This window comes from Salmo salar, chromosome ssa15, assembly GCF_905237065.1.
Source record: "Salmo salar chromosome ssa15, Ssal_v3.1, whole genome shotgun sequence".
Taxonomy (NCBI): Eukaryota; Metazoa; Chordata; class Actinopteri; order Salmoniformes; family Salmonidae; genus Salmo; species Salmo salar.
In genome coordinates this window covers 102415901-102430900 of record NC_059456.1, presented here as the reverse complement: position 1 = coordinate 102430900, position 15000 = coordinate 102415901, and the positions used below count along the sequence as shown (strand labels likewise).

At 45.8% G+C, this 15000-nt stretch overlaps 1 protein-coding gene across 3 annotated transcripts in view; it reads left to right on the top strand.

Moving 5' to 3' along the window:
• LOC106572868 (S-adenosylhomocysteine hydrolase-like protein 1) overlaps positions 1-15000 on the top strand; it is a 50488-nt gene that overhangs the window by 13492 nt on the left and 21996 nt on the right. For 2 of the 3 annotated variants that reach the window (XM_014147409.2, XM_014147410.2), the window contains exon 2: positions 11062-11176. In XM_014147409.2, coding sequence (XP_014002884.1) covers positions 11062-11176 — 115 coding nt within the window. Of the gene's footprint in view, positions 1-3176; positions 3434-11061; positions 11177-15000 lie in introns of those variants that run through there. The other variant, XM_014147411.2, reaches the window with a different exon arrangement.

The following is a 15000-nucleotide window of genomic DNA, read 5'->3' as shown; positions in this document are numbered from 1 at the left end:
CATTACCAGCAGTACTGAAGTTGTCATGCTTATTAGGGTTGGAAAATTATGGGAAATTTCAATAAATTCCCTGGTTTTCCAGAAATCCTGGTTGGAGGCTTCCGGATTTCCTGCTTATTCCTTCCTGATTCCGCTAATCCTCCAACCGGGATTTCGGGAAAACCATGTAATTTATTGACAGTTACCAGAATTTTCCAACCCTAGTCATGCTGCAGTGCTGTGCTGCTTACACAGTGCTGAATGTGTCATGCTGCAGTGCTGTGCTGCTCACACAGTGTTTGACTATCAGCGTATGAGTCATTTGGCACTGAGAGAAAGTAGCAATAAGCTGATACATTTGGCACATCCATACTGACTGGTCCAGAACATTTGTCTTGCTCGTTTTGAATTAATGTCCTGACATTTAGAATGTTTTCCTTCCAAATGGCACCCCTATTCCCTATACAGCCCTATGGGACCTGGTCAAAACAAGTGCACCATAAAGGGAATTAGATGCCATTTGTGATGCAGGCAAATGTCTCCAAATTTAACGTTGCCTACCTGTCTCGCTTCCTGTTAACGTTGCCTACCTGTCTCGCTTCCTGTTAACGTTGCCTACCTGTCTCGCTTCCTGTTAACGTTGCCTACCTGTCTCGCTTCCTGTTAACGTTGCCTACCTGTCTCGCTTCCTGTTGACGTTGCCTACCTGTCTCGCTTCCTGTTGACGTTGCCTACCTGTCTCGCTTCCTGTTAACGTTGCCTACCTGTCTCGCTTCCTGTTAACGTTGCCTACCTGTCTCGCTTCCTGTTAACGTTGCCTACCTGTCTCGCTTCCTGTTAACGTTGCCTACCTGTCTCGCTTCCTGTTAACGTTGCCTACCTGTCTCGCTTCCTGTTAACGTTGCCTACCTGTCTCGCTTCCTGTTAACGTTGCCTACCGGTCTCGCTTCCTGTTAACGTTGCCTACCTGTCTCGGGTCTGTTGAGTTCTCAGGTCCTTGACATTTGGTCTTGTCTCCTCCATGTTTTGACGCTAAAAGAAAGACATTATATCTGCAAACACAATTCACCATCACTACTGTTATACTGTTCCTCTCACATGGATTCGTCTGGTTGTCAGCTTTGCCTATGTGCATCACGGCTGCATAGCCTAGTGTCTGTGTGTATCCTACCCATGGAAACAACCTTGACACTCAGTCAGGACACAGCAGCTATAAAGGTCACGGTGTGGTCTTGAAGGTCGTAGAGTTTGGAGAGTGGAGAGGGGGGTTTATCAGCCTGTCTGTTTTTCATAACACTAGTTGGGTCTAAGCCGTCATGCCTCTGAACTCTGTGGAACGTAGACACAGGTGACGTCTGTGTGCGATGTGTTTTACGAGAGAGAGAGAGAGATTTTAGTGGCCCTTCGTTGGCTGTGGAGGGATTATGGATTTACACTTCCTGTCCTGTTGTGTTCTGTTCTGTCATGTTCTGTCTTGTCCTGCCATTTCCTGTTCTGTAATTTCATAACCTATTTTGTCAGGTCATGTCCTGTTCTGTTCTGTCCTTTTTTTGTCAGGTCCTGTTCTGTCAGGTCTTGTTTGGTCCTGCCATGTCCTGTTCTGTCATAAAATGTTCTCCCATGTCCTGTTCCGGCCTGTTCTGTCATGTCCTGTTCATGTCCTGTTCTGTTCTGTCATGTCCTGTTCTGTCCTGTTCTGTCATGTCCTGTTCTGTCATGTTATGTCCTGTTTTGTCATGTCCTGTTCTGTCATGTCCTGTTCTGTCATGTCCTGTTCTGTCCTTTTTTGTCAGGTCCTGTTCTGTTAGGTCCTGTGTTGTCCTGCCTTGCCCTGTTCTGTCATAACATTTTCTGTCATATCATGTCCTGTCATGTCCTGTTCTGTCATGTCTACACTTAGCCTGTTCTCTGCTGTTACACCTTCCTCTGTACTTAGCCTGTTCTCTGCTGTTACACCTTCCTCTGTACTTAGCCTGTTCTCTGCTGTTACACCTTCCTCTGTACTTAGCCTGTTCTCTGCTGTTACACCTCCTATTGACATTCACTGGGGGATCACAGAGGCCAGGGGAGCCCAAGTCTGTGACCTGCTCAACCATCTAAGAGACAGAAGGAGTATTTTTAGTTATAGGACGACAATGTGGGTATTGGACTGCAGTGTAGGCTTATAGCCTGGTCCCAGATCAGTTTGTGCTGTATAACCGACTCCTATGGTCCCTGAGACAGAGGGGATATAGCTATAAGATGATGATGGCTATAGGAATGGATGGCTGCCTATTGAGGCTTAAGCTATAGCCTGGTCCCAGGTCTTGTATATTACAGCACAAACAGATCTGGGACCATATTGGCTATAAAGGACAAACAGACCCGAAGCCACTCCTGCATTGTCTTAGCTGTGTGATTAGGGTCGTTGTCCTGTTGGAAGGTGAACTTTCACCCCAGTCTGAGGTCCTGAGCAGTCTGGAGCAGGTTTTCATCAAGGATCTCTCTGTACTTTGCTCCGTTCATCTTTCCCTCGATCCTGACTAGTCTCCCAGTCCCTGCCGCTGAAAAACATCCCCACAGCATGATGCTGCCACCACCATGCTTCACCGTAGGGATGATGCCAGGTTTCTTCCAGACGTGACGCTTGGCATTCAGCCCAAAGAGTTCAGTCTTGGTTTCATCAGACCAGAGAATCTTGTTTCTCATGGTCTGAGAGTCCTTTAGGTGCCTTTGGCATACTCCAAACGGGCTTTCATGTGGCTTTTACTGAGGAGTGGCTTCCGTCTGGCCATTCTACCGCAGAGAACAGACCGTTGGGTTAAATGTCTTCCGCATTTAACCAACCCAACCCCTCTGAATCAGAGAGGTGCAGGAAATACAGGAAATGACGAGCTCGAGTAGATTAAGCAAGGCAAGACAAATAGTTTGTACTGTGTGTGTGGGGTTTTGTGTGCAGTGGTGTCAAACAAATGGCCTGCGGCTCCAGCTAGCGTGTAGTTGCCAAGGACGATACCAAGACAGACAGAGGGAGAGAGGAGGGATTGTTCAGGTTGTATATAGTTTGGACACCCCCGACTCCTACATGTTAGAAATTATAGTAATGTCCACACAGAAACCTCCCCCTATCTGTCTGGTCTGAGGTGTGTGTGTGTGTGTGTGTGTGTGTGTGTGTGTGTGTGTGTGTGTGTGTGTGTGTGTGTGTGTGTGTGTGTGTGTGTGTTCAGTAATAATAACCAGGTAGCAACGTAACGTCAGGGACACACAGACAGAGAAACACAAGACCATCACTCAGTCAGAGAAACTACAGGACCATCACTCAGTCAGAGAAACTACAGGACCATCACTTAGACGGAGAAACAGAGGCAGAGCTAGAGACTAAGAGCTGACCATGGAGAAGGACAGACAGGGAACCATAACACATAGAAACCCACAACATGGGTATGGGCCAGGGCATCGGCACGGAATGGAGCAGGTACAGTAACCTAGTCCATATGAAGTTACATACCGTAATGACTCTTTATCTATAGACTCTGTTATTATTCAATAGGTGAATTGTTTTAGTCCAGAATATGTCTGTACTCTGTTATCAGATACCTACTGGATAAGACCTTTACATTTTGTGTTCTTCTCTGTGCTGATTGGCTCTGGCTTTCACGCTCTCATCTGGGTTTAATCGTTGGCCATCTCTTCAAGTTTTAAACTAATTGGAATTGTAGATGATTAGCTCGTGTTATAAGAGGCACAGATATGATTGCAGATAGAATTTAAAGGTCAGGATTCTCTAATTCACTGTGATCAAGGTTAAGAGGAAAAACTGTTGTAGTGGTTATCGCCATAGAAACATGAGATCACTATTTCCATGGTTATTACTCTGTAACGAGAGTGTCTGTCTGTCTGTCTGTCTGTCTGTCTGTCTGTCTGTCTGTCTGTCTGTCTGTCTGTCTGTCTGTCTGTCTGTCTGTCTGTCTGTCTGTCTGTCTGTCTGTCTGTCTAGACCATTGACATGCACCCTACATAGATGCAAAGCAAACACCAAATGCTTTTACACTAAAACGAGAGAGCCCACTATAGGCCACACATCCAGTTGCCAAAACAGCCACATACAGAGTTCTCCGCTCCATGCTGTTTTCTCTATTTAAACAGAGTTTGTAGTTAGGTTATGAAAGTTCAATGGATAGCTGTAGGCTACTAGCTTCTACTCTTGAAACTACTAACTAGGTATATAACTAACTAACTAACTCTACTTATCACTAACAGGTCATCTGGTTGTAAGTGTCAACACACGACATTTGTTTCTATGTTTTGGGTTAGGTCTCTATAAAATACTGGTTTTAACTTGGGTACCTTTTTATTATCGCCATATGGATGACTCTGCAATGACTGACCCTAAACACATTAGTGTGCTTCATACGTCAATGTAACCCATAATAGCCAAGTCACCGTCGTTAGTCTGCCTTATTGTCTGGGAGTTATCTCTTACGTGTTGTGTCAACTCATCATCTCCACACATTTCGTTTTCAGTATAAACACAACCCACGGACGTCTGAAATATAACAACAGACCATACAGGAAGCTAACCCATGTATGTATGGTTGGCCACACACACACACACACACACACACACACATACATACATACATACATACATACATACATACATACATACACACACAATACACACATACACACACACACACACATACACACACACACACACATACATACACACACATACACACACACATAAACACACACACACACACATAAACACACACACACACACATAAACACAAACCTAGTGACGCATACTAGTAGAGTTTTGGTGGACATTGGACAGTGTGGTTCTGTTGAAGTGTCATTGAGGAGTGAGGACACTGTTAATTCAACCTTATGAGGTGAAATGACCACAGGGAAACAGAGAGATGACATTGATACATCACTGTTACATCAGTGTCTGAAGGCTGAGTTGCCAGCTGACCAGGGACGATGCTCTGTGTCTGACCCTATGCTGCTCCCAGCCTGTCGTATGTGTGTGTTTGGCGTCAGGTTGGGTATGCTGACAACAACTAAAATATACGGCTATCCATGCAAGTGGACAATAAAGATCTATTCTTTTTCTGGGGTCTACTTTAGGTCCAGGGCAGGTTTCAATGTTTATTATCCTGGTGGAACCAGCCTGATCGCTGTCTTCACCATTCTGTTATCCTGGTGGAACCAGCCTGATCGCTGTTTTTACCATTCTGTTATCCTGGTGGAACCAGCCTGATCGCTGTCTTCACCATTCTGTTATCCTGGTGGAACCAGCCTGATCGCTGTCTTCACCATTCTGTTATCCTGGTGGAACCAGCCTGATCCCTGTCTTTACCATTCTGTTATCCTGGTGGAACCAGCCTGATCGCTGTCTTCACCATTCTGTTATCCTGGTGGAACCAGCCTGATCGCTGTCTTTACCATTCTGTTATCCTGGTGGAACCAGCCTGATCGCTGTCTTCACCATTCTGTTATCCTGGTGGAACCAGCCTGATCGCTGTCTTTACCATTCTGTTATCCTGGTGGAACCAGCCTGATCGCTGTCTTTACCATTCTGTTATCCTGGTGGAACCAGCCTGATCGCTGTCTTTACCATTCTGTTATCCTGGTGGAACCAGCCTGATCGCTGTCTTTACCATTCTGTTATCCTGGTGGAACCAGCCTGATCCCTGTCTTTACCATTCTGTTATCCTGGTGGAACCAGCCTGATCGCTGTCTTCACCATTCTGTTATCCTGGTGGAACCAGCCTGATCGCTGTCTTTACCATTCTGTTATCCTGGTGGAACCAGCCTGATCGCTGTCTTTACCATTCTGTTATCCTGGTGGAACCAGCCTGATCGCTGTCTTTACCATTCTGTTATCCTGGTGGAACCAGCCTGATCGCTGTCTTTGCCATTCTGTTATCCTGGTGGAACCAGCCTGATCGCTGTCTTTACCATTCTGTTATCCTGGTGGAACCAGCCTGATCGCTGTCTTTACCATTCTGTTATCCTGGTGGAACCAGCCTGATCCCTGTCTTTACCATTCTGTTATCCTGGTGGAACCAGCCTGATCGCTGTCTTCACCATTCTGTTATCCTGGTGGAACCAGCCTGATCGCTGTCTTTACCATTCTGTTATCCTGGTGGAACCAGCCTGATCGCTGTCTTCACCATTCTGTTATCCTGGTGGAACCAGCCTGATCGCTGTCTTTACCATTCTGTTATCCTGGTGGAACCAGCCTGATCGCTGTCTTTACCATTCTGTTATCCTGGTGGAACCAGCCTGATCGCTGTCTTCACCATTCTGTTATCCTGGTGGAACCAGCCTGATCGCTGTCTTCACCATTCTGTTATCCTGGTGGAACCAGCCTGATCGCTGTCTTTACCATTCTGTTATCCTGGTGGAACCAGCCTGATCGCTGTCTTTGCCATTCTGTTATCCTGGTGGAACCAGCCTGATCGCTGTCTTTGCCATTCTGTCTAGGTGTTCCAGACCTGTCTGTCACCTGCCTTCAGGTTGTTGTGCAGGCTCCCTGTAGATAATGACTGTATAGTCTCCTCCAGGTTGTTGTGCAGGCTCCCTGTAGATAATGACTGTATAGTCTCCTTCAGGTTGTTGTGCAGGCTCCCTGTAGATAATGACTGTATGGTCTCCAGGTTGTTGTGAAGGCTCCCTGTAGATAATGACTGTATAGTCTCCTCCAGGTTGTTGTGCAGGCTCCCTGTAGATAATGACTGTATAGTCTCCTCCAGGTTGTTGTGCAGGCTCCCTGTAGATAATGACTGTATAGTCTCCTTCAGGTTGTTGTGCAGGCTCCCTGTAGATAATGACTGTATAGTCTCCTCCAGGTTGTTGTGCAGGCTCCCTGTAGATAATGACTGTATGGTCTCCAGGTTGTTGTGAAGGCTCCCTGTAGATAATGACTGTATGGTCTCCAGGTTGTTGTGCAGGCTCCCTGCAGATAATGACTGTATGATCTCCTTCAGGTTGTTGTGCAGGCTCCCTGTAGATAATGACTGTATAGTCTCCTTCAGGTTGTTGTGCAGGCTCCCTGTAGATAATGACTGTATGGTCTCCAGGTTGTTGTGCAGGCTCCCTGTAGATAATGACTGTATGGTCTCCTTCAGGTTGTTGTGCAGGCTCCCTGTAGATAATGACTGTATGGTCTCCTTCAGGTTGTTGTGCAGGCTCCCTGTAGATAATGACTTTATAGTCTCCTTCAGGCTGTTGTGCAGGCTCCCTGTAGATAATGACTGTATGGTCTCCTTCAGGTTGTTGTGCAGGCTCCCTGTAGATAATGACTGTATGGTCTCCTTCAGGTTGTTGTGCAGGCTCCCTGTAGATAATGACTGTATGGTCTCCTTCAGGTTGTTGTGAAGGCTCCCTGTAGATAATGACTGTATGGTCTCCTTCAGGTTGTTGTGAAGGCTCCCTGTAGATAATGACTGTATGGTCTCCTTCAGGTTGTTGTGCAGGCTCCCTGTAGATAATGACTGTATGGTCTCCTTCAGGTTGTTGTGCAGGCTCCCTGTAGATAATGACTGTATGGTCTTCAGGTTGTTGTGCAGGCTCCCTGTAGATAATGACTGTATGGTCTCCTTCAGGTTGATGTGAAGGCTCCCTGTAGATAATGACTGTATGGTCTTCAGGTTGTTGTGCAGGCTCCCTGTAGATAATGACTGTATAGTCTCCTTCAGGTTGTTGTGCAGGCTCCCTGTAGATAATGACTGTATAGTCTCCTTCAGGTTGTTGTGCAGGCTCCCTGTAGATAATGACTGTATGGTCTCCTTCAGGTTGATGTGAAGGCTCCCTGTAGATAATGACTGTATGGTCTCCTTCAGGTTGTTGTGCAGGCTCCCTGTAGATAATGACTGTATGGTCTCCTTCAGGTTGTTGTGCAGGCTTCCTGTAGATAATGACTGTATGGTCTCCAGGTTGTTGTGCAGGCTCCCTGTAGATAATGACTGTATGGTCTCCTTCAGGTTGTTGTGCAGGCTCCCTGTAGATAATGACTGTATAGTCTCCTTCAGGTTGTTGTGCAGGCTCCCTGTAGATAATGACTGTATGGTCTCCAGGTTGTTGTGCAGGCTCCTGTAGATAATGACTGTATGGTCTCCTTCAGGTTGTTGTGCAGGCTCCCTGTAGATAATGACTGTATGGTCTCTCAGGTTGTTGTGCAGGCTTTCTGTAGATAATGACTGTATGGTCTCCAGGTTGTTGTGCAGGCTCCCTGTAGATAATGACTGTATAGTCTCCTTCAGGTTGTTGTGCAGGCTCCCTGTAGATAATGACTGTATGGTCTCCTTCAGGTTGTTGTGCAGGCTCCCTGTAGATAATGACTGTATGGTCTCCAGGTTGTTGTGCAGGCTCCCTGTAGATAATGACTGTATGGTCTCCAGGTTGTTGTGAAGGCTCCCTGTAGATAATGACTGTATGGTCTCCTTCAGGTTGTTGTGCAGGCTCCCTGTAGATAATGACTGTATGGTCTCCAGGTTGTTGTGAAGGCTCCCTGTAGATAATGACTGTATGGTCTCCAGGTTGTTGTGAAGGCTCCCTGTAGATAATGACTGTATGGTCTTCAGGTTGTTTACAGCAGTCATTGTGTACGTATGTTGAAAGACATAACGAACAGGAAACACAAAACAGATGATTAGCCTATCTAATGATCTGCTATCTCCACAGAGCTTTACCTCCAACACCATCTTACCCTCCCTGGCTGTCTGTTGCCCTCATTGACCCAGTTAAAAGTCTCCTTAATCTCTCTAATGTCCAACACCAACTGTGTATGTCTTACATGTCTTTCTGCCTGTCCACACTGATTTGTGTGTGTGTACTTTCACAGAGAAGTGTGTCAGTCCAGACTGATCTGTGTGTGTGTTTTAAAATGTCTCTTTTCCTTCCTCTATGTCCGCATTGTGACCAGATTAGCTGGTGTCTCCCTGTATGTCAATTATTTGCAAATTATTATTTTAAAATAAGATTTATTTATTTTAGGTTAACCTGTCAATGATTTTAGGGGCCGGTATAATGATAAATCTATTTTTTTAATTTAACCTTTATTTAACTAGTGTCACAGTCGTCGTATTGAACAGACCAAGGTGCAGCGTGTATAGTGCTCATCCTTTTAATGAAAACACTTCAATAACAAAATAACAAACGACCAACCGGAAAACAACCACCCACAAAACCCAAAGGAAAACAGGCAGCCTAAGTGTGGCTTCCAATCAGAGACAACGAAAGACACCTGCCTCTGATTGGAAACCATACTCGGCCAAACATAGAAAACGAAACATAGAAATAGAAAACTAGAACAAAAAAAAACCCAAACCACACAAAACAACCCTCCTGCCACGCCCTGACCATACTACTATGGCATATGACCCTTTTTACTGGTCAGGATGTGACAACCAGGCAAGTCAGTTAAGAACAAATTCTTATTTACACTGACGGACTACCCCGGCCAAACCCAAACCCGGACAACACTGGGCCAACTGAGTGCCGCCCTATGGGAACTCCCAATCACGGGCGGTTGTGATACAGCCTGGAATCGAACCACGTCTGTAATGACGCCTCTAGCACTGAGATGTGCCACACAGTTAGACCTTCGGAGGTGGGCAGAAAGATCACAATGTGTCTTTTTAATCGTCTACACCTTTGGGAGAGCCCTGATCTAGGTTTCACAGCCAGTTGAAATGTTAGGTTGGCTGGTTGGTTGGTACCCATTAAATATTACAACTCCATAGATCTGGTCCCCTCCTCATTAAACACTGTACCAGGTCTACATAAAAGTCCATAGTTGGGAATTCTATGTCACATACTCTATCTCTGACCCACCACGGGCTCACTGACTATCTCTGACCCACCACGGGCTCACTGACTATCTCTGACCCACCACGGGCTCACTGACTATCTCTGACCCACCACGGGCTCACTGACTATCTCTGACCCACCACGGGCTCACTGACTATCTCTGACCCACCACGGGCTCACTGACTATCTCTGACCCACCACGGGCTCACTGACTATCTCTGACCCACCACGGGCTCACTGACTATCTCTGACCCACCACGGGCTCACTGACTACAGTATCTCTGACCCACCACAGGCTCACTGACTACAGTATCTCTGACCCACTACAGGCTCACTGACTACAGTATCTCTGACCCACTACAGGCTCACTGACTACAGTATCTCTGACCCACTACGGGCTCACTGACTACAGTATCTCTGACTCACTACAGGCTCACTGACTACAGTATCTCTGACCCACTACAGGCTCACTGACTACAGTATCTCTGACCCACTACGGGCTGACTGACTACAGTATCTCTGACCCACTACAGGCTGACTGACTACAGTATCTCTGACCCACTACAGGCTGACTGACTACAGTATCTCTGACCCACTACAGGCTCACTGACTACAGTATCTCTGACCCACTACAGGCTGACTGACTACAGTATCTCTGACCCACTACAGGCTGACTGACTACAGTATCTCTGACTCACTACAGGCTGACTGACTACAGTATCTCTGACCCACTACAGGCTGACTGACTACAGTATCTCTGACTCACTACAGGCTGACTGACTACAGTATCTCTGACCCACTACAGGCTGACTGACTACAGTATCTCTGACCCACTACAGGCTGACTGACTACAGTATCTCTGACTCACTACAGGCTCACTGACTACAGTATCTCTGACCCACTACAGGCTGACTGACTACAGTATCTCTGACCCACTACAGGCTGACTGACTACAGTATCTCTGACCCACTACAGGCTGACTGACTACAGTATATCTGACCCACTACAGGCTGACTGACTACAGTATATCTGACCCACTACAGGCTCACTGACTACAGTATCTCTGATCACTACAGTATCTCTGACCCACTACAGGCTGACTGACTACAGTATCTCTGACCCACTACAGGCTGACTGACTACAGTATCTCTGACCCACTACAGGCTCACTGACTACAGTATCTCTGACCCACTACAGGCTGACTGAATAAAGTTTCCAACATAATGTCAACTGAAGACTAATTCATGCCTCAAACCTCTTCTTCTTCTTCTTCTTCAGATCCAGTTTGCTAACGCGGAAGATAAACAGGAGTTTCAGAAGTACCCCACTAAGGCCGGCCGGCGCTCCCTCTCTCGCTCCATCTCCCAGTCCTCCACAGATAGCTACAGCTCAGGTAGCTACCACACATTAGAGTTGGGCGATATCCAGGTGTTTGTACCGTTTCTGTACCATACTGGTGTATACAGTATTACCAAATGTGTATTTAAAAATACGCACAAAAACAATTTAGGCAACAGAGATGTTGATCCAGGAGGGGATGTATCCGCTGTGTCTTGACGTCTAGCCACTTAGCTAAGGAAGTTAGCAAACATTACACATCGCTGGAGCCCTGAGCTGCATGTCATTTATCTGACAAATCAAATCAAATGTATTTTTATATAGCCCTTCGTACATCAGCTGATATTCTCAAAGTGCTGTACAGAAACCCAGCCTAAAACCCCAACAGCAAGCAAAGCATGTGAAAGAAGCACGGTGGCTAGGAAAAACTCCCTAGGAAAAACTCCCTAGAAAGGCCAAAAACCTAGGAAGAAACCTAGAGAGGAACCAGGCTATGAGGGGTGGCCAGTCCTCTTCTGGCTGTGCAGGGTGGATATTATAACAGAACATGGTCAAGATGTTAAAATGTTCATAAATGACCAGCATGGTCAAATAATAATAATCATAGTAGTTGTCGAGGGTGCAACAAGCACGTCCGGTGAACAGGTCAGGGTTCCATAGCCGCAGGCAGAACAGTTGAAACTGGAGCAGCAGCACGGCCAGGTGGACTGGGGACAGCAAGGAGTCATCATACCAGGTAGTCCTGAGGCATGGTCCTAGGGCTCAGGTCCTCCGAGAGAAAGACAGAGGAGAAAGAGAGAATTAGAGAGAGCATATTTAAATACACACAGGACACCGGATAAGACAAGAGAAATACTCCAGATGTAACAGACTGACCCTAGCCCCCCGACACATAAACTACTGCAGCATAAATACTGGAGGCTGAGACAGGAGGGATCAGAAGACACTGTGGCCCCATCCGATGATACCCCGGACAGGGCCAAACAGGCAGGATATAACCCCACCCACTTTGCCAAAGCACAGCCCCCACACCACTAGAGGGATGTCTCCAACCACCAACTTACCGTCCTAAGACAAGGCCGAGTATAGCCCACAACGATCTCCGCCATGGCACAACCCAAGGGGGGGCGCCAACCCAGACAGGAAGACCACGTCAGTGACTCAACCCACTCAAGTGACGCACCCCTCCCATGGACGGCATGGAAGAACACCAGTAGGCCAGTGACTCAGCCCCTGTAAAAGGGTTAGAGGCAGAGAATCCCAGTGGAAAGAGGGGAACCGGCAAGGCAGAGACAGCAAGGGCGGTTCGTTGCTCCAGCCTTTCCGTTCACCTTCACACTCCTGGGCCAGACTATACTTAATCATAGGACCTACTGAAGAGATAAGTCTTCAGTAAAGACTTAAAGGTTGAGACTGAGTCTGCGTCTCTCACATTGGTAGGCAGACCATTCCATAAAAATGGAGCTCTATAGGAGAAAGCCCTACCTCCAGCCGTTTGCTTAGAAATTCTAGGGACAATTAGGAGGCCTGCGTCTTGTGACCGTAGCGTACGTGTAGGTATGTACGGCAGGACCAAATCGGAAAGATAGGTAGGAGCAAGCCCATATAATGCTTTGTAGGTTAGCAGTAAAACCTTGAAATCAGCCCTTGCCTTAACAGGAAGCCAGTGTAGGGAGGCTAGCACTGGAGTAATATGATCACATTTTTTGGTTCTAGTCAGGATTCTAGCAGCCGTATTTAGCACTAACTGAAGTTGATTTAGTTCTTTATCCGGGTAGCCAGAAAGTAGAGCATTGCAGTAGTCCAGCCTAGAAGTAACAAAAGCATGGATTAATTTTTCTGCGTCATTTTTTGGACAGAAAATTTCTGATTTTTGCAATATTACGTAGATGGAAAAAAGCTGTCCTTGAAACAGTCTTGATATGTTCTTCAAAAGAGAGATCAGGGTCCAGAGTAACGCCGAGGTCCTTCACAGTTTTATTTGAGACGACTGTACAACCATCCAGATTAATTGTCAGATTCAACAGAAGATCTCTTTGTTTCTTGGGACCTAGAACAAGCATCTCTGTTTTGTCCGAGTTTAAAAGTAGAAAGTTTGCAGCCATCCACTTCTTTATGTCTGAAACACAGGCTTCTAGCGAGGGCAATTTTGGGGCTTCACCATGTTTCATTGAAATGTACAGCTGTGTGTCGTCCGCATAGCAGTGAAATTTAACATTATGTTTTCGAATGACATCCCCAAGAGGTAAAATATATAGTGAAAACAATAGTGGTCCTAAAACGGAACCTTGAGGAACACCGAAATTTACAATTGATTTGTCAGAGGACAAACCATTCACAGAGACAAACTGATATCTTTCCGACAGATAAGATCTAAACCAGGCCAGAACTTGTCCATGTAGACCAATTTGGGTTTCCAATCTCTCCAAAAGAATGTGGTGATCGATGGTATCAAAAGCGGCACTAAGATCTAGGAGCACGAGGACAGATGCAGAGCCTCGGTCTGACGTCATTAAAAGGTCATTTACCACCTTCACAAGTGCAGTCTCAGTGCTATGATGGGGTCTAAAACCAGACTGAAGCGTTTCGTATACATTGTTTGACACATCTTAAGTTTCTTATAGTTTATACTTAACTGATAGTTATAAGCAGTGGCGTAGCACGGTGTTTGAAAATCATACCGAAATACCCTGGTATATGGTATAAACGGTATATCGCCCGAAGCCTAACACACACACACACACACACACACACACACACACACACACACACACACACACACACACACACACACACACACACACACACACACACACACACACACACACGACTACTGCACTAGGTGCTGGTGATAACCAAGGTGGCCAAATTCCTTCCACTGAAGACCATGTCAAGCTACTAACTACACTGTCTTCTATAGACTGGTATACCATTGAGGAAGATCTATTGAACTGTCTTCTATAGACTGGTATACCGTTGAGGAAGATCTGTCTTCTATAGACTGGTATACCATTGAGGAAGATCTGTCTTCTATAGACTGGTAAACCATTGAGGAAGATCTGTCTTCTATAGACTGGTATACCATTGAGGAAGATCTATTGAACTGTCTTCTATAGACTGGTATACCATTGAGGAGGATCTGTCTTCTATAGACTGGTATACCATTGAGGAAGATCTATTGAACTGTCTTCTATAGACTGGTATACCGTTGAGGAAGATCTGTTGAACTGTCTTCTATAGACTGGTATACCGTTGAGGAAGATCTATTGAACTGTCTTCTATAGACTGGTATACCATTGAGGAAGCTCTGTTGAACTGTCTTCTATAGACTGGTATACCGTTGAGGAAGATCTGTCTTCTATAGACTGGTATACCATTGAGGAAGATCTGTTGAACTGTCTTCTATAGACTGGTATACCATTGAGGAAGATCTATTGAACTGTCTTCTATAGACTGGTATACCATTGAGGAAGATCTGTCTTCTATAGACTGGTATACCATTGAGGAAGATCTATTGAACTGTCTTCTATAGACTGGTATACCATTGAGGAAGATCTGTCTTCTATAGACTGGTATACCATTGAGGAAGATCTATTGAACTGTCTTCTATAGACTGGTATACCATTGAGGAAGATCTATTGAACTGTCTTCTATAGACTGGTATACCATTGAGGAAGATCTGTCTTCTATAGACTGGTATACCATTGAGGAAGATCTGTCTTCTATAGACTGGTATACCATTGAGGAAGAGCAACTGAACTGTCTTCTATAGACTGGTATACCGTTGAGGAAGATCTATTGAACTGTCTTCTATAGACTGGTATACCATTGAGGAAGATCTATTGAACTGTCTTCTATAGACTGGTATACCATTGAGGA